The sequence below is a fragment of the Penicillium coprophilum genome, assembly GCF_028826855.1.
Source record: "Penicillium coprophilum strain IBT 35676 chromosome Unknown utg000004l_segment0_segment0, whole genome shotgun sequence".
In the NCBI taxonomy this organism is placed as follows: Eukaryota; Fungi; Ascomycota; class Eurotiomycetes; order Eurotiales; family Aspergillaceae; genus Penicillium; species Penicillium coprophilum.
Genome location: NW_026622723.1, coordinates 4,966,677 through 4,984,978, shown reverse-complemented (window position 1 = coordinate 4,984,978; position 18,302 = coordinate 4,966,677). Strand labels below are relative to the sequence as shown.

Sequence of the window (18,302 nt, the reverse complement as noted above, 5' to 3'; positions counted from 1 at the left end):
GAAGAGAGGAGGGACTGAAAGTTGAAGTCGGGAAAGTCGGGGGTTTGTAAATACGGTCTATACGGTCTATACGGTAAGGGGGATGTGTCTACGTTTATGTGGACTGATGTGTTTTAGGTCTATAGCTTTTTTAGCCGTGTATGTATCTCATCGCTCAAGCCACATAGCCGATCTTATAGTTTCTGGTCAAATCGCCCGAGTTTCCTCCTTCTCGGTACCAGCAAATCCCGTGAGTTTTAAGAGGCTCATTACCCGCACATTTCGAAGGTGATGTGGGCTGAACGATAGGTTAGTGATCCAAATGATTGTAGATTATAATCGATTATAGTAGATTCTATTCGATTATGATAGATGATAGCAAGTATACCAACATCTATAGCCATATATATTGAAACATCCCAAATAGTTCTTTGATCTAGGGAGTCACATGACCATATATAGAGTGAAAAGGAGAAAAGTCAAGATCATCGAACTGATGACAGGAATTCTTTCTATAGTGACTCTAGTGTCTCTAGTGCATGTAAACAAGACTGTAAGAATGCAAAGGAATTAATAAAAAAAAAAGGAGAGACAGAGAGAAAAAGAAAAAGAAAACAAAAAGCAACGTACCTTGACTCTTCTCCCGGACTGCGCCGCCGGTGCCCCTCCATTCCCACTTCTCTTCATTTCTCCATTCCTCAATAACCTCCCATTTCTTAGATCTTCTTTTCAAAACCATGCCTATTTCCACTTACCATTCCAATCCCCCGTCAGGCATGAACGGGAAGACCTGATCTCCATTGACCTCCGCAAATATCCAAAGGGAAAAAAAAATTCCCCCCGACCGCCCTCGCGCTGTACTCCCGCTCTACACCACCCCCAGACACCTGGAGCTTCCACTCTCACCTCAGAGACCTGACAGGCTCCGAGGGAGCTTGCGAGAGCATCATCTATTGGATTTTCCTTGATCTCTTTGACACCCTTGGTCTTTCCACTCTTTTTTCTCTATTTCTTCATTTTCCTCGGGGACTTTCCTTTCCACTCCACACTCAATACTCGGAGTAAATCCAAGGATACTCGATTGTCTATCACAATGGCTCAAATACGTTCTATGGAAGCCCGCGTTGGGCGGAAAAACCAACGTGAGTTATCGTTAATGTCGCTTTACGGCTGCGCACGTGGGGGCGACCCGTCCCCCTTACGTATACACCGTTCCTGTGTTTCCTGACTCTAACGGCTTGTCATAGGCTACGGTTCAAAAGGCGAGCGACTGGTAGCCGGCGTTGTTCCTATTTCCGCCGACAAGACCAAAGTTCTCATGATTCAGTCCGCAGGACCCGGAGGTTGGGTGCTCCCCAAGGGTGGATGGGAGCTTGATGAAAAAACCGCTGAGCAGGCTGCATGCCGCGAGGCCTGGGAGGAAGCCGGTGTCATCTGCATCGTCATCAGAGATCTGGGACTCATTCCGGACATGAGACCCTCCGGTCTTCTCACGGCGCAAGCGCCCAAAGCCTCGTATCAATTTTTTGAAGTCTCCGTTGAGCGAGAGGAAACGGAGTGGCCCGAGATGCACAAGCGGAAACGGCAATGGGTCCCTTATGCCCAAGCTGCCACTGCTCTCGCAAATCGACCCGAGTTGCTCGAAGCGTTGAACCGCAGCTCGTTAAAGCGGTAGCCCCTATCGCGTGCACATTCATTCCTTTTTTATATCAACTACTCTCCCCTCCCCGCTCTTCTACCTCTATGTGCATCGCTTTCCTGAGAGAGCTACTCCCTGATAATGACTCGACATGACCAACTCCAAAAACACGGTGGCTTCGTCGCTTCTACTATTGGCTTTGTCTACCTTTTTTTTGCATCTTTTTAACGGGCTGCCGCTACCCGTCCTCTGTTTCATTTGCGAATGAATCATATGAGCCTGCGTGCTTTGCTTTGTCTCGCTCTGATAGACGCCTTTCACAAATAGGCTTGAGGGCTTTGAGACGTTCTTGCATTGATACTGGAGGATCCCTTGTTTTATCAACGATGGTATCGGACTATTTTATCTGAATCCATTGTTTGCACTGTTTCACTCGCCAGATTTGGGTCGAGCGCCACACTTCCCTTAGTTCTAGACACCAGTCTTTTGCATGGCTTTTTGGATGCTGGATCCAGTGTCTATACCCAGCAACTGAATCAATTCTGAACCACTTCCTCCGCTCTCTAACTCGAGAAAGAGAAGAAGGGAATGAATAGCAGAAATTATTTTATTATAACTGTAAATGTAAATTTAAAAAAACGAATGATTTGATATTGGCACTTTTCAGAGGGTGTGACCCGATTAGGCAAAGCGCAAAAAGCTGTCCGAGGGAGCAAATCCGCGTGCCCTCAAGCCAACAACTTCGCGCTCGAATCATCTACAACAACAGCTCTCATTGCCCTCTCATTCACCATTGTATTCCGAACCTTTCGCCTTAATTTTTTACTTTTATGACCCGCGGATAAATACCTTCAGCTTCAGACAAGGGTGGCGGCGAGCAGCGCTGCCGCATACATACCAACATGGATTACGAAATGGATCTCGAGCCCACAGGGCCCCAAGTGACAGTCCGCGAGGTAAGCCGAGAGACATCTTCAAAGCGCCAGGATGAAACGCTCACAAATCCTACAGGCGGAACCCTACCACGTCGACTTCAGATTGACTGCAGTCGACCTCGCATTCGCCAACTCCCTCCGACGAACCATCCTCGCCGAAGTGCCCACTTTGGCACTCGACCTGATTGAAATTGAAAGTAACACATCTGTCCTCCCCGATGAGTTCCTCGCCCACCGCCTCGGCATGATCCCCTTGAATTCGTACAACTGCGACCAAGACCTCGACTACACACGAGACTGCGACTGCGAAGACCACTGTGTGCGCTGCAGCGTGACGCTGTCTCTACACGCGCGCTGCGGTAGTGGTATCATGTCAGTCTATGCGCGAGATCTGATTGTCGTCGGCGAGCGGATCAACGAGAAGATCGGTGATCCTGTTGTCACTGATCCGGAGAATAAGGGTCCTTTGATCTGCAAGCTGCGTAAAGGGCAGGAGATTAAGATGACTTGTCTAGCAAAGAAGGGAACTGCCAAGGAACATGCTAAGTGGGCACCCACTGCTGCTGTCGGATTTGAATATGACCCCAACAACAACCTGCGCCATGTGGACTACTGGTATGAGCAGGATCCGGCAAAGGAATGGTATGTATCTTGAATTTTGATTTGGTATCCACTGGCTGCTTTGATCCTTATGCTAAAATCGGCTTCTATAGGCCTGTCTCTGAAAATGCTGCATGGGAACCCGCTGCCAACCCTGACCAGCCCTTTGACTATGATGCCGAGCCTAACTGCTTCTACTTCGACGTCGAGAGCATTGGTAATCTTGAGCCCGATATGATCATCCAGCAGGGTATTGTGTCCCTTCAGCGCAAGCTCGCAACGACCGTCTCTGTCCTCCTAGGTGAAGGCGAGGATGGACATGCCGGAGGCGCTGAGGATGCTGAGATGATGGGTGCTAACGACCCTGATGCCTATGAGCCACCCGAGGGTATTGATGGAAATATGACTGCCTATGGAAACGGTGCGGCTAGTGCTTGGGGCGCTAGTGCACAGACACCATACGGTGCTACGCCTTACGGACAGAGCAGCTATGGGTTCTAAACGTGCAAGACCCAGCAAGAAAAATAGAGCTCGAGCATGCGCAATGGAGTTTTGATTTCCTGGTGAATATGGGGGCGTACTCTGGAGTTTTCCGTTCTTTGTACCTTTTGCTGTTGGAGACAGTCTTCTGATCCCAGAGAATGACTGGTCTCCGTATCCGAAATATCAACTAGTTGGTTCAATGAACCTGAAATCTGAAAATACTAAATATCATGGATCTTTTGCTAAAATGACCAAATATCTTCCATAGAAGGGTTACTATATCACGCCAGTGGAAACAATCTAAATCTCAGCCTATGCCCTTAACAACCAAAGAAGCACGACGAACCCAAACCCGCATCCTGTTTCTTAGCAGACCGGTCAGAACCACCTTCTCCTGGCCCCTACGCCTACATAGTTGGGGTAGTCCTGGGTGAGGACCACTTCAGAGTAGTGTGATGATCTGTGATTCTTGTAACGCTCCTAAAGACGTTGCATATGCCGCATAGGTAGACCCTACTTGGGTATATAACATGTTTGGGTGATCATAAGATATCTGACTTCGTGATCAGACGGGAAATTGAACATTCTACTTGAAGAGATCAGAGATGAATATGAGATACTTTGTTGTGAAATCTTATTAACCATAGTCCTGTGTAGAGCAATAAAAACAAGCAATAAATCCCGAAACTGCTGAAATGCCCATCCTTTCCCAACGCCTGGCATGCCACAAGATGCAATGACTATACACAACACATAACCATGCCTCGCTAAAAAATAGAAACAGAATGCAGAGCACAATTGAATATTATCTGGGAGGACAATCTACTCCATCAACTCAATCGGTGGACGAGAAGTCTTGGGCGGCATTTGGTTAACCGACATCTCAATCGGGCTCATTTCAGTATCCATATCCACATCCTCAATACCCAGCGTCATATCCTCAACCATAACAGCTGGAAGATTGGGACTATCGCCATGGTCCTCAGGATTGTAGATGATCGTGCTGCTCCTGCTACGCTGCTGGGAGCCTGCAAGCGGCCAGCTGGACGTGCGTTTATCGGAAGAGATGGAGACCGGTGTCGCGGGGTCAACAGCAGACGCCTCGGGCTGCGTCTGGTCTGTATTGAGTTTGGACAACGCATGAGCCAGATCCGTGGCGTGAACTTCTTTGTTGGGCGGGTCTTCGTTGCGCACGACCCATCCGTGTGGCGGGCTGGGCGGCGGTGAGATAAAGAACATCTTGGAAACTTGCGGGGCTTCGAGGAGTTTTGGTCGGCCGCCATCTAGGATTGCAGTCGGCTCGCCGAAGTAGATTCGGGGGTAGACGTCACGGTTTAGCAGGCGCTTGCCGTCCAGGAGTTTGCGCACGGCGGTGGCGTCGGACTCATTCTGGAAGGAGCACACGATGCGGCGCATTGAGGGAAGTGGGGAGAAGGAGTTTAGAGGTGCCACAGCGGTGATCTGGTTGCGGATTTCTTCCAGTGCTGAGGGTTGAAAGACGAGTAGATCGTGGAGATTGGTGATTAGGAGGGTGTTGGAGGGTGGTGTTGGCTGAGAGAGTGCGGGCATGTTGGCGATATCGAGGGTTAAGGATGGTCGCGAGGAAGAGGGAGGTGAGCTAGTGAACTCAGGCGCCGAATCCAGTGAGCGTGGTGGTGAGACGGAAGTAGCCATTTTGTGTGTATGTGGTTGTATGTTTGAAGGAGAGGTTGGGTATGGAGAAGATAAAGGAGGTTGCCACCGGATAAGAACTGGCTTAGAGAAACGTTCTAGAACTTCTGATAGAGTGTTGGATGGCGAGAATGATGCAGAAAACTTTGAAGAGGATGAAAGGTTCTGGGTTTGACTCTCTTTAATACAGAGTGCAGAGCACTGTGTCAAATTAAGGTGAGGCGCAGCTATGTATCGTCATCTCCCTGCACTGCCTCTACACCCACGCCTCCACGTTCCTGTAGATCCACTGCTCCCAGCTCAAGCCTAACTTTTTCAGATCAAAGGAATGTGTGATCTACTGTATTTTAACCTATTTTGTGATATTTAGTGGAATTTACTGGAATAAACTACAACGTTCCCAGCCATAGTAGTGCATGTTGCATGTGCCACACACGCCACATCCATACCTATTGCATCTCCCCTTTGTGCACCAGCCACACCCCGTGACCTTCAACAGAAACTCCGCCCCTTTTCTGCCGGGACATCCGACTCAATCATGGAACAGGAGTACAATGAATACAGCGTTGTATGTAGAACTCTCATATTTAATCCCGAGGTCTCTTAACTTTTGCCTTGCCTAAGCCCCCCGTTGGCTTGTTATCATTCTGCCTACGGGGTACTCCATACATCTTTCAGGGCCTCCACTTTTCATGCATTGCCACCCGCATTTTCCCCAAGCCTTGGATAACGAACCCGACGCTTTACTGTACAATGGTAAACTTTAGACTAGACAGGTCTGTTTTAATTGCAAGGCTACTCAATTGATTATTTATGGAACATATCTCCTTTCCCCGAGACATGGTGAAAGCAAAGCAGGCTATGGCATTGGCACAGCTCTTTGTGGCACATCCGGAGCACAAGCCTCGGTCGGAAATTCAGTGTCCCATCAGTTGTACAGGACACCAGACCCTAGCCTCGCTTTTATCTTGGGCCGAATGTCGCAAAATTCACTCGTATACAAGGATCCCAACAAACGAATGTCTTAAGGATGTCCTGCCATTACAAAATGCGAAGAAAAAGTCACTACCCAGGATAAACACAATCCCATCATGAGCTTGAACTATGTATCGAATAAATTGTGAGGTAATTAATGAAATTTATTCTATAACTTGCTTCCCTGGAACTGGATCAATCCGCCTACCTTTCTCTCCGGCTCAGCGAGGCGTACCAGTCGCTGCTCCCCTTCCAGTTGTTCAACAACAGCATTGAACGCAGCTTCAACATCGTGTTCCGATAGCCACACCGTATCTGGCCTGCCAGTCATTCGAGTAACAAGTGCGGCATCCTCTTCTTCACGTGTCGCAAAAACAGTACCTTTTTGATCGATCTGGTTGTGCACAATACGCAGCAACCGAGCTGTGTGCGGCTGCCTGGTTTGACTGTATAGCCCCAATGCCTCGTTGATATTTCTAGCTGAGAACGTGGCCTTTCCAGAAGAGAACACTTGTTTGAACGCAAGACCAAGAGCAAGTGAGTCGTCTAGTGCCAGCGAGCCTCCGGCTGCGAAGGCACCGCCGTGAGCGTGGGCTGCGTCCCCGACAAGAGTCACTCGTGACCCAAAAACCCAGCTTGGGAGAGCATCTCCCGCGAAATTGGGATAAAGATTTGTGGATGGTGTGAGCTCTGTCAGAGCTTTGACGGTGGGGTTCCAGTCCTTAGAGCTGTGAGTCAAGTGGCTTCGGACAGGTCAATTAAGAACGCACCTTGTATCGCTGTCTTAAAAACTCCACATTTCCCAGTTGATCCCATGCAATGCTTTTCTCCACTTCCTCTGCTGAGTGTGGGTCATCGTATGCACCCACGGTGGTGTATTGGTTCTTGCCTGGGTCTTGTCAGACCTATCTAGCTATGAAACGTTAAATCATTGCCACTTACCAAGCCGAGAGGCAAAGAACTTGTCTTTAGGACCCCACTGTGATATTTTTAGCAATTGTTTTGACATTGATCAACACGGTTATTACATACCCAATGCATCGAATCAGCAGGTAGGTCGGGAATCTTGCCCTCTACTAACGAGGCATCAAACGTCGCCCTCATGAATACTTTCCCACTGAACCGTAACTTATAATCCGGGATGAACGATTGTCTGACACACTGAACCTGGGTTAGCAAAGCGCAGTTCTCGTCAAACTTACATCACTAACCGATCGAATCCCATCTGCCCCAATGAGGATTTCTCCGTGAGCACTACCCCCGTCTTCGAAATACAACGAAACACCAGCCTGGTTAGCTTCCGCACGCGCAATCTTCTTGCCCAAATGGATTGACTTTTTGGGAACATGCTCAAGCAGAGCAGAGTGCACATGTGCCCGGTGGAAGCGGGTAGTATGATGGCGGGGATCAGTGACGTTGACATGAGTGTCTACAGACACGACTTGGTCCGTTTTCCAGTGGCTATTTATCTATGATCAGCGCGCTGAGTACAACTTGAGTATAAGATGGATTCATACCGGAAGATCTGCGGGGTTCCACTTGGGCCTCTAAACCCGACTTCGTCTGTTAGGGCACTGTGTACGCCGAGTTTTTCCAGTGTGCGCATGCCCTAGTTTTCATCATTCTGATCAGATTGTCTAAATGATTCAGAATCATGCGCAGGATACCCACATTTGGACTCAGCGCTATACTAGCTCCTATTTCCAAGAGCTCCGGGGCCTGTTCATATAGTTGGATGTCCAAATTCGGAAGATTTGGTATGCGTGCCAGAGATATAGCCGTTGCAAGGCCAGCGATGCCTGCACCGGCAATCAAGACACGAATAGGCTCGCTTTTCTCTGTCATGATATAATGGGATTTCCGTTGACTCAGCGCGGGTCGGCTTGGACAAAAGGTTCTGGGAGAAACGAATTTCTTATAGTTGAGGTCTATGGCCTTAAGCTCTTAAGCACGCCAACAATGCAGCGCTGGCGCAACCCCACAATTGCGAATTTAGGCGTGATTTGGGGTCAGAGTCGCGTTTATCTTGAAGATCGCGTTAAGATAACTGGAGAGTCTTCTCAGAGCTTGCTAATGTACTATTACACGACCTACCAGATTGGGAGACTATTGTAAACCCCCGCAGTCGTCTTTCTTATCTACAGAACTTCTTAGTGTGAAGACGACGGAGCTCGAGAACATTGCGCAATTTATCTGGAGGCCACTAAGTATCATAAGTACCTATGCAGGACTGCGATTTATCCATGGACATTCAATCGAGTCGCCTTGTTTACACTCTACATTCCTCATATCTCCCACGATGGCAGTAGAAAACCTCAAGACCGGCTTTGGGGCGCAAACACAAGCTAATGAAGAGACTGATGATGAATTTAATACCGCGCCAAAGCTTCCTGGTCAGTTTGCCGATGAGAGCTTCAAGCTATTCTCGAAAATTCAAGTCACAGACCCGACTCCGGAAGAAGCCATACAGATTCGCAACAAATGCTTGTGGCGGGTGTTGCCTTTTCTCTGCATCGGATATCACTTGATGTATGTTGATAAGCAAACGGTATGTCAATTCAATTCCCCGAATATGAGAGTCCAGTGATAACATGCTAGTAGCTTGGAAGTTCTGCGATCCTAGGGATCATGCAAGATGCGCATCTGAACTCGAATCAATATAACTGGCTCTCTTCAATTTTCTATTTCGGGTATCTTTTGGCTGAATGGCCACAGAATTGGGCTTTGCAGCGGTTTCCTGTTGGGAAGTGGCTGGCTGGTAATCTGGTAGTATGGTCAGTTCTTCATTGGCTCTCAGATAATGGTACAACAGTTACTGACTGACTCTTAAGGGGTGGAATTACCCTCTTGCATATACCTTGCAACAGCTTTGCCTCTCTTTTTGTCGTTCGCTTTTTCCTTGGTGTAGCAGAAGCATCCATTGTTCCAGCATTTCTGCTTTCCATGTCCATGTTCTTTACTTATGGCGAGCAGGCCGTGATGATGCCAGTTATGTGGTCCATTGGTAATGCAAGTCCCATCACGTCAGGTCTGCTGTCTTATGGTGTCCTTTGGATCGAAACAGGCAGCTTTTCTCCGTGGAAATGGTTCATGGGTATGTTTGTTCCCCAATCATTTATCGCTCGGGTTGCTGACCTCCGTTCTAGTTATCACTGGTGTCCTCACAGTTATCTTTGGCATTTTTGTATATCTTTTCTTTCCTGATAGTCCCATCCATGCCAATTTCCTCACACACGAGGAGCGTGCAAAGGCCATTTTACGGATCAGAGAAAACCACTCCGGGATCGAGCAAAAGCTTTTCAAAAGATATCAGTCAGACCTCATGCCTAGAGTGTTTTCGGGAGTCACTAACTGACTAGCTCTTAGGTTTATCGAAGCAGTTCAGGACCCCAAGACATGGCTTTTCTTCTTACACGCCTGGTCCCAGGAAATGGCAAACGGAATAACGAATCAATACTCACTGATCATCAACTCATTTGGTTTTACCGTTCTCCAAACAACACTACTAGGAACCGTGACGGGAGTCGTATCCTTCTTTTCTCTTATGGCAGCTGCAGTCACATTGTATCACACCAAAGTAAGCCAGAATCGGACTTCTAACGTGACGTTGGACTAAAACATCCAGAACTGCCGAGCATGGGTATCACTCATTGCATACATTCCAGGCGCTCTTTCAAGTATCCTTCTATTCGGTTAGCAATTTTCTTTTTCTTTCAAAAGTGTGCTCCACTGCTAATTAGCCCGGCAGCCTTGCCCTGGTCCAATCGATGGGGTCTCATCGCTGGAATTTGGATTCGATCTACAACCGGTATCCCGTATGCAGTTGTGATGATCTGGGCTGCCAATGCGTCAGCGGGTCATACAAAGAAGACCACCGTCATTGCACTTTATCATATTGGATATGGATTGGGAAATATTATCTCTCCACAGTTGTTCCGACCGCAATGGAAAGTGAGTTCTTCGTTTGACCTGACTTTTGTTATGCTACTAACAATGATTCAAGCCTCGGTACAGACCAACTTGGATTATTTTGCTTGTGGTAAGTTCTGTTTTGGTGAAGCTACATGCAGAGTATTTGACTTATAGCTCTTTCAAGGTCGCTGCAATTCTTCCTTCGATCATTATAATCGCCCTTCGGACCTACCTAAGCCGAGAGAACAAACGTCGTAACAAGCTCGCGGAAACCGACCAAGTCGCGAGCAATGGAATTGTCGAGACCGTTGATTCGGATGGAGGCAAAGTCGCTCGCATCGTGGATAATAGTCAGTTGGATCTGACTGACAGGGAGAACTTGACCTTGTAAGCTTTCATCCACTGGCCAGTCCTGGGATTCAATTCTAATTTGAAAACAGCCGATATGTACTCTAATGGGTTATATGCTCTCTAAAAATATTCGACATGGGGTTTGGGGAGCCGAGGAATTCTGATATGAAATAAAAGGGTGGTCCTTATACTGGAATGTTACTTGTTTTGTTGATATCTTTCCTTGGATAATTCCCATGTGCTCCAGATCTACGGGATAACACCAGGTACTTATCTTCAATAGAGAATCCGGCAATAGTTCCACATTGATTTCAAAGCCCAAGGCGCAATAAGCTTTCCCATCTAATGTGAGTACGATCACATTCCTATGGCGTCAACCACCGAGCTGCAAGGATCCGATACACAACACTCAGCCTGAATGACGTGCCAGCCAATCTAACATGATTTCCAAGCACCCAACACCTTATCTTCTCGATGATCCTCCTTGGATTGAGCCCGTTCAAATGTGAGAACTATTTCCACCGTATAACTGCTATAAATAAATAGTTCAAATACTCCAGCAATTCACAATAGCTTCACGATGAGCATCCAAGAAAGACAGCCTCTTTTAAGCTCATCAATTCCCAACATTTTACCTCACACCTCTCAACAAGAATCACTCAGCATCTCATCTGATGAGTTCCACGCACCATACCCCGACATCCTACCAGGAACGCCCCACAGGAAGAGCATCCACTGGTCAAGCGCATACATACTAGTCGTTTCACGCGTGATAGGGAGCGGGATCTTTGCAACGCCAGGATCAATCGTCAAATCCGCCGGAAGCATCGGATTGACCCTGCTAGTATGGCTGGTTGGGACGATATTATCAGCTTGCGGTCTAGCCGTCTCGATGGAATTCGGATGCATGCTACCTCGCTCAGGGGGAGAGAAGGTAAAAGACATTGCTGCAGGATTGCAGAAACACGTCAGCTAAAATACTCTCCTTTTCGTGCAGGTGTACCTCGAGTATGCCTATCCCCGACCGCGATTTCTCGCATCGAGCTTGATAACAGCCCAAGTAGTGCTCCTGGGGTTCACGGCGAGCAACTGCATTATTTTTTCCAAATACACATTTTTCGCGCTCAGCGTTGAGCCCACTGAATTTCAGCACAAGATGCTCGCTGTTGGCCTCTTGACGGCGATCACTATCATCCATGGCTGTTTCTTGAAGACTGGCATCTTTGTCCAGAATGTTCTTGGCTGGGTGAAGATCTTCCTCATTGGCGCGATATCCTTGACAGGAATCTGGGTTGTTTTCCTCCAGTTCCATGGAGATACTGATCATATGTTTCCAGTGTCAGCAGCCGGCATTTCATTTTCTTGGGATTCGATATGGGAAGGGTCAAACTGGAGCTGGAGTCCGCTTTCGTCGGCTTTGTTCAAAGTCTATTATTCCTATGCTGGGTTGAGCAATGTGAACAATGTTCTCAGTGAGGTCCATGATCCTGTGGGAATAGTGAAGACCGTTTGTCCCACTGCACTGGTCACAGCCGGTGCTCTATACTTTCTTGCTAATCTTTCATACTTCCTGGTCATTCCGCTCGAGGAGATCAAAAATAATGGGGAATTAGTGGGTGCACTGCTATTCCAGAGATTATTTGGAGATCATGTCGGAAAAATATTCTTTCCACTTGCTATTGCCATCTCAGCTGCCGGAAATGTGATGGTCGTGACCTTTGCCTTGGTACGCTCTCGAGATATGTGGAATTGATAGCTAACGAATACTAACATTGGTAGGCACGTGTGAATCAGGAGATAGCTCGACAAGGCTTTCTTCCATGGCAGAATATCCTCTCCTCCTCGCGACCATTTGGTACTCCACTGGGTGGACTTATTGTACACTATATCCCTTCCGTGTTGGTTCTCGCCCTACCACCACAGGGGGACGTTTATAACTTTATTCTGGACTTGGAGGGATACCCTGGGCAGATGTTTTCCTTAGCAATCACAATCGGTCTGCTGGTAGTACGATACCGGGAGCCTCATCTTCCACGACCATTCAAAGCATGGTTGCCAGCTGTGTGGTTACGGGTGGTAATGTGCTTAGTCCTATTAATAGCACCCTTTATTCCGCCGCCGAATTGGAAAGGGGATGTTGATTTCTTCTATGCCACCTATGCACTTGTCGGTATTGGAATGTGAGTGGTCATTATTTCCATAGAGGTACCTTGCTAACAATCACAGTGTGCTCTTTGGGGTTCTCTACTGGTATGTCTGGACAGTATTACTCCCACGATGGGGAGGCTATCAACTCGAGGAAGAGAAAGAGATTCTGGCCGATGGGACTAGTATCATCAAGCTAGTTCATTTATATGATAGTTGACACAGTCGACGCATATAATGATCACTTTTTGAAATTTGTTATTGACTTCATGCTCACATCTGGGCAAGCAGTGTTGGTTCATAGAATGTAAAGTCTGATCAATGTTGAGAAGCTCCTAGTCCCCTATGACGATATCCAGCGCACAATGTTTGTGGCCGACTCACTTGTGATGTAAAATGGATGAGGTCTGAGGCTACAGTGAGCAATCACGCACGACAGGTCCTTTTCTTCCTTCCTCAGTTCCTCTTTTCTATCTTTCTCTCCCTGTCACTCTCTTCTTTCCCCATTCATTTTCTTTCTAGAGCGAATACAGCATATGGATCTCCCTCTCTGTGTGTATTTGCTGAAATCACAACTGAACTTCTCAGCACATTTCACTTGATTCATCTGAATAGGCCTCAAACAAAGTACTACTTCACCATGGCATCAGTGCCTCGACAGCCTGGGAATCCACCTCCTCCATGTCCCGCTTGGGTCTTTTCCATTCACTCCAACACCCAGTAAGTAAGTTATTCTTCGCAGGGCTGAATGCATCTATTAACTAGACCAGTGTTGCCAAAGATCGCTGTTGGTTCGGAATAGACTACATCCCCTTCAAGTCTCATGTCACGGATATGGCTGGAGGCTCGGTCGAAGTCATTGGGATGGGAACTGTCAACATAACCACCATGAGCTCGCCAACCCAGACCGATCAGGAGTCGTACAGCTCCATCAGCTTGAAGAACGTGTTGCACACACCTGCGATACTCTGCAACATCATTGGAAGTCCCATAACGCACAGTCACACTATCGTTTGCGGGCCCACCACCTCAACTAGCTCCGGTCGAATTATGGACGACTCCGATGGTCGTACCGTGGCCTACTTCAAGTCCATGAGTCAAGGCCCCCGGCTGTACCAACTTCAGGTTAGCGCGCCTCCATACGGCTATCAGTTTGGGGCTTCGCCTTTGCTCCCAAACGGGCACTATATGATTCATGCCTTCTGGCCTCAGCATGAACGGCAGAGATTTGCAATCTTGAAATCCCGCGGCCTGGTCCAAGCCTCAGGCGTAGAGGCGCTAACAGAATCTGAGAGACATTGGTTCAGGAAGAGGCATATGTCCGAAGATGCGATTCTACTTGCCTACGGGTTGAACAAACACAGGAAGGAGCATCGAGAGGAAGGCCGTGCTATCATGCGGATTCTTAAGTCCCATGCTGAGAATGAGCCAATAGTTTGATGCCAGAAGAGCCTGCAGCAATATTGAAAGGAAGTGGTTTCTTTTGGAGATGGACGGTGGCTTTCCAGGTGTATTTGAGCAAGTCGTCAAAGTCGCCAGTCTCCCATGGTTTCATATGATTTCAAATATCCCAATCAAGCGACATAACTACCACAATGGGCATGCTTCCTTCGTAGTCTAAGAAAAAATGTTGCATAGACTGAATTTTGAATCCTCTCTTGGTCCTTGATATTGACTGTGAATTCCTTAGGCCCTAGGCATCGTCTACGTATTTACACATTGCACAGTATATTCAAAGGGACGACAACTTTGGCTAGATACGGAGCACGATCTTCCCAATCTGTTTACCCTGCCAAACATATTCAACAGCCTCTTCGGCTTGCTCAAATGGAAATATTTTGTCAATGAGGTCATTCAACGGCATTTGAGCTGCTGATAGAGCAACACAGAAGTCCTCCATATCATGTTTTGATCCTGCATTGATACCTCTGTTTTGTCCCAATTAGAATCCATCCAAGAGACCAGTATTGTAGAATCAATCTCACCTCAAGATAGTCCTTCGATCGATAATGGTCGGAATCAGCTCTCGTAAATCATTGGGGTCCTGCTGTGACAGATATCCGACCTGGCTGACCACACCCCCACGTCGAGTACATCGTATACTCTTAACCAAAGAGCTTGACCCGCCAGTTTCAACAACAATGTCCACGCCAACGCCATTGGTCAACTTGAGGACCTCCTTGTCCCAGTCGAGGGTTTGAGAATAATTTATCGTCATGACCGGTGGGTTTGAGTACTTGACCTTCATTTGTTCGAGCTTCTTGTCACTCGAAGATGTCAAAATCACCCGAAGACCCGCAGCTCTTGCAAGCTTGAGTGCAAAGACACTGACCCCTCCAGTGCCTTAACCAATTGTTAATGTTGAAACAAGCCTTGGCTCCGGAAATAAATACCTTGAATCAACACAGTTTGCCCAATCTGCATACCCTTCAACGCCGACCAAGCGGTAACACCAGCACAAGGGATCATAGCAGCTTCAACCCAGTCAAGATATTCCGGGAGCTTACACAGAGCATCCTCGTCGAAAACAATATGGTCCGCCATAATTCCATCCTCGTCTGCTGCTAGCCAGGACCGCTTCACTTCACGTCCTGAGATATTCTCGGTATCTGTGATAGGACCGGCCCTATCCCCGACCACCAATGTTTTCACCTTGTCTCCAACTGCGAGAACCTCGCCTGCCGCATCGTTGCCCAATATCCCATTTGGAACCACCGGCCACGGGTTCCCTCCATTGGCGATGTTGGCATCCCGGTAGTTGAGAGCGACGGCGTGGACTTTGACCAAGACTGCGGTCGGTGCAAGTGGTAGCGAGAGCGCTTCTTGTATAAGCGTTAACTTTGGCTTTCCTGGACTATAATCGTCGGTTCGTCTAAAGGCACGACGGTGGGTGACTTGAGGGCTCGACATTTTCTTTTTTAGGGCTGTTGGTAATGGAAATCTTCAAAATTGTCGAAATGGCTCTGATTTTATACTGAATATCGAATATCCTTGCATACTGATGTCACTCCTATGTGCAGGGATATAACTACCCCTCCTTATTTTTTTGGATACATGAAATCTTTGTTCTCATCGGTATTGTTAGGGCTTCCAATACAAGAATCCGTGTGACTTGCATATCATAACTGTTCACCTCTCTTTTTCTGATGTTATCTATTAGGAGAGATTTTCTGGCCACAACAACTGACGTGATAAAAGATTGAGCAAGGGGTAATAGCGAATTATAGTGTTGGTTTGAAGTCTACACCTAGACGACGCGTAGGTCGTCTTCCTAGGGGCCATCGACCAGCAAGAATGGTCTCATATATCTGACTTTTGAAGTATAGGCTTATAAGACTTGACATGCTCAACAATGAAACCTGTAGATGATATATGCTAAACTTGAAAGACAGACAAGTTCAGTAAAGTAGAAATTATTTCCAGATAGAACAAACCCCTCTCGTGCGTTGGAACTACCTATTTTTGCATACGTCAGTATCCTATCTGTACACATGTAACTCAATATTCCGTTGGCAATTGGGTTACATTTTCTTAGTTTCATATTCAAACAAGCAACCTTGCCCGCTTAAGAACTCGACCAGGTCGACACTATGTGTCGCGAAGATCATTGCCTACTCATGTCTAATTTCCATCATTCTGGTGACCTCTTATTCTCAATCTTCATCAATACTTCTGTACCATCTTGATTTAATTTCTCACAGGCTCTGGAGGTACCTGTGATGTTAGGGGTCGAGCTTTTAATTGCATGATAGGTCCCTACAGACCACCGTACATGGTAGCTGATCTACACCCAAGGACGTCCGCCCATACTGAATGAAACAGATGGTTTATGCAGTGCATGCTTCACATTCATGTCTATAGTATCTCATACCCAGAAAAAACCACTTCATGTTTCCAAACCTTTGCGGGGCTTGATATTCTTGGCTAAACTCTCCAATCCTTTGTTTCCAAGATTGCTTCAGCTGATAACAGGGCATCAATGATATAAATACCAGTCCTTCCTGTGTTCAGGGCAACATCATCCATACTGGCGAAGGTGCATAATGAACACAGCCAAAAGTGTGTACTTATTCCGCAAAACAGATTTGACAATTTGTGATAGACCGGCAGTTGCTCTTCAATTCGATGATATCATTACCTACTATCCGGAGTCAATGACGAAAGATATATCATGAGTATTGTACTATGTGACAAGACTGGAAAAGTCATCAGCTTCACACTTTAGGATCCATTGGTGGGATTTCATCATGACCCATAATAAAAGGCGTTCATGACTTGTGAAGCCAGGCTCTGTACCATCATAGAGAGGTCTTGACGTTCCAAAGTACAAAGCCACACATTTAAGACTATAATAAGTTGGAATTGTTTACAGCCTAGTTTATGTACGTCTACGACAGCGACCTATCAATTACTCAAGGTCAATTCCACACTCGCATTGATCAACATGAAAATCGCCGTATTTAGTACACAGCCTTACGACCAAGCGTCGCTTGATCAGGCGAACAAGCACTTCAATCATGAGATTGTTTATCACGACACAGCTCTCAGTGAGAAAACCGCGTCTCTCGCTTCTGGTATCCCCGTGGTTTGCGTGTTTGTCAACGACCAAGTGAATGCCAATGTCATCCGCACCCTTGCGGCCAACGGTACACAGTTGATTGCCCTGCGATGCGCTGGATTCAACAATGTGGACCTGAAGGCTGCCGAAGCTGCAGGCATCACCGTATGTCGCGTCCCTGCTTACTCGCCCAACGCCATCTCGGAATACACACTGGGTCTGGTCATTTGTTTGGAACGCAAGATCCACAAAGCCTGGCTGCGGGTTCGAGAGGACAACTTTGCACTCAAGGGTCTTGTTGGCAATGATTTATACGGCCGCACCATCGGTGTCGTTGGCACGGGCAATATCGGTGCTTTAGTGGCTCGAGCGTTTCGAGCAGGCCTTGGGTGTGAAGTCCTCGCACAAGATGTTGTGGAAAATCCCGATCTTGTTAGCATCGGCGTGAAGTATGTGAGCAGGGATGAACTGCTCCGAAGAGCTGATGTCGTCTGTCTACACTGTCCTCTGACGCCAGACACCCAGCATCTCATCAATGCAGATAGCCTGAAGACCACCAGGCCAGGAGTGGTTATTGTGAACAGCGGACGTGGTTCGTTGGTTGATAGCGCAGCTCTTCTAGACGCATTGGAATCTGGACACGTTGGTGGAGCAGCCTTGGACGTCTATGAGAAAGAGAAGCCCCTCTTCTTCCGCGACCTATCCGAAACGGTCATCTCAGACGATGTCTTCCAGCGCTTGAATACGCTCCCTAACGTCATCTTGACCGGGCACCAAGCTTGGTTATCTCATGAAGCGCTGGACTCGATCGCGGACATCACGATGACAAACGTCGCACAGTTCGAAAAGAATGGCGGCCAGGTGGAGAAAAGCCATATAGTGAGAGCATCGTGAGCGCAGCATTGGTAAATGAATAGCCGGGGTCAAATATGAGTTGAATTTCAAGCTTCTCGACCTAGCGTAAGAACCTTTCTAAGTGAGGCATCGGTAATCAAGCATCATCCCACAGCCTGAAGCTCAAAACTTTTCTACATGAGAATACTGTTAGAGTCAG

The 18,302-nt window shown here is 47.4% G+C and overlaps 9 protein-coding genes across 9 annotated transcripts; 6 read left to right on the top strand and 3 right to left on the bottom strand.

The window, feature by feature from the left end:
- Positions 1-1,072: 1,072 nt before the first annotated feature.
- N7500_006319 (NUDIX hydrolase) lies at positions 1,073-1,654 on the top strand (the record flags this gene model as incomplete). The annotated part of the gene is made up of 2 exons (XM_056677463.1): positions 1,073-1,121; positions 1,227-1,654. The coding sequence occupies 2 exons, from the start codon at positions 1,073-1,075 to the stop codon at positions 1,652-1,654; spliced, it is 477 nt and encodes a 158-aa protein (XP_056532463.1).
- Positions 1,655-2,520: 866 nt separating this feature from the next.
- On the top strand, positions 2,521-3,654 carry N7500_006318 (DNA-directed RNA polymerase II core subunit RPB3; the record flags this gene model as incomplete). The annotated part of the gene is made up of 3 exons (XM_056677462.1): positions 2,521-2,574; positions 2,630-3,195; positions 3,267-3,654. The coding sequence occupies 3 exons, from the start codon at positions 2,521-2,523 to the stop codon at positions 3,652-3,654; spliced, it is 1,008 nt and encodes a 335-aa protein (XP_056532462.1).
- Positions 3,655-4,458: 804 nt separating this feature from the next.
- On the bottom strand, positions 4,459-5,310 carry cbpA (putative calcineurin binding protein; the record flags this gene model as incomplete). Its single annotated transcript, XM_056677461.1, has 1 exon — positions 4,459-5,310. One exon carries the CDS (start codon positions 5,308-5,310, stop codon positions 4,459-4,461), a length of 852 nt encoding a protein of 283 aa, XP_056532461.1.
- A 1,141-nt stretch (positions 5,311-6,451) lies between these two features.
- On the bottom strand, positions 6,452-8,127 carry N7500_006316 (uncharacterized protein; the record flags this gene model as incomplete). The annotated part of the gene is made up of 7 exons (XM_056677460.1): positions 6,452-7,003; positions 7,053-7,171; positions 7,225-7,261; positions 7,315-7,443; positions 7,494-7,743; positions 7,800-7,891; positions 7,954-8,127. 7 exons carry the CDS (start codon positions 8,125-8,127, stop codon positions 6,452-6,454), a joined length of 1,353 nt encoding a protein of 450 aa, XP_056532460.1.
- A 454-nt stretch (positions 8,128-8,581) lies between these two features.
- N7500_006315 (uncharacterized protein) lies at positions 8,582-10,650 on the top strand (the record flags this gene model as incomplete). The annotated part of the gene is made up of 10 exons (XM_056677459.1): positions 8,582-8,830; positions 8,884-9,056; positions 9,114-9,376; positions 9,429-9,594; positions 9,649-9,859; positions 9,908-9,974; positions 10,031-10,233; positions 10,286-10,321; positions 10,379-10,581; positions 10,635-10,650. The coding sequence occupies 10 exons, from the start codon at positions 8,582-8,584 to the stop codon at positions 10,648-10,650; spliced, it is 1,587 nt and encodes a 528-aa protein (XP_056532459.1).
- A 475-nt stretch (positions 10,651-11,125) lies between these two features.
- On the top strand, positions 11,126-12,910 carry N7500_006314 (putative methionine permease; the record flags this gene model as incomplete). The annotated part of the gene is made up of 4 exons (XM_056677458.1): positions 11,126-11,479; positions 11,543-12,271; positions 12,325-12,725; positions 12,772-12,910. The coding sequence occupies 4 exons, from the start codon at positions 11,126-11,128 to the stop codon at positions 12,908-12,910; spliced, it is 1,623 nt and encodes a 540-aa protein (XP_056532458.1).
- Positions 12,911-13,330: 420 nt separating this feature from the next.
- On the top strand, positions 13,331-14,130 carry N7500_006313 (uncharacterized protein; the record flags this gene model as incomplete). Its single annotated transcript, XM_056677457.1, has 2 exons — positions 13,331-13,410; positions 13,461-14,130. 2 exons carry the CDS (start codon positions 13,331-13,333, stop codon positions 14,128-14,130), a joined length of 750 nt encoding a protein of 249 aa, XP_056532457.1.
- Positions 14,131-14,443: 313 nt separating this feature from the next.
- Positions 14,444-15,600, bottom strand: N7500_006312 (zinc-dependent alcohol dehydrogenase family protein; the record flags this gene model as incomplete). Its single annotated transcript, XM_056677456.1, has 3 exons — positions 14,444-14,618; positions 14,676-15,033; positions 15,084-15,600. The coding sequence occupies 3 exons, from the start codon at positions 15,598-15,600 to the stop codon at positions 14,444-14,446; spliced, it is 1,050 nt and encodes a 349-aa protein (XP_056532456.1).
- Positions 15,601-17,134: 1,534 nt separating this feature from the next.
- N7500_006311 (2-hydroxyacid dehydrogenase) lies at positions 17,135-18,142 on the top strand (the record flags this gene model as incomplete). Its single annotated transcript, XM_056677455.1, has 1 exon — positions 17,135-18,142. The coding sequence occupies one exon, from the start codon at positions 17,135-17,137 to the stop codon at positions 18,140-18,142; it is 1,008 nt and encodes a 335-aa protein (XP_056532455.1).
- Between the last annotated feature and the right edge of the window lie 160 nt (positions 18,143-18,302).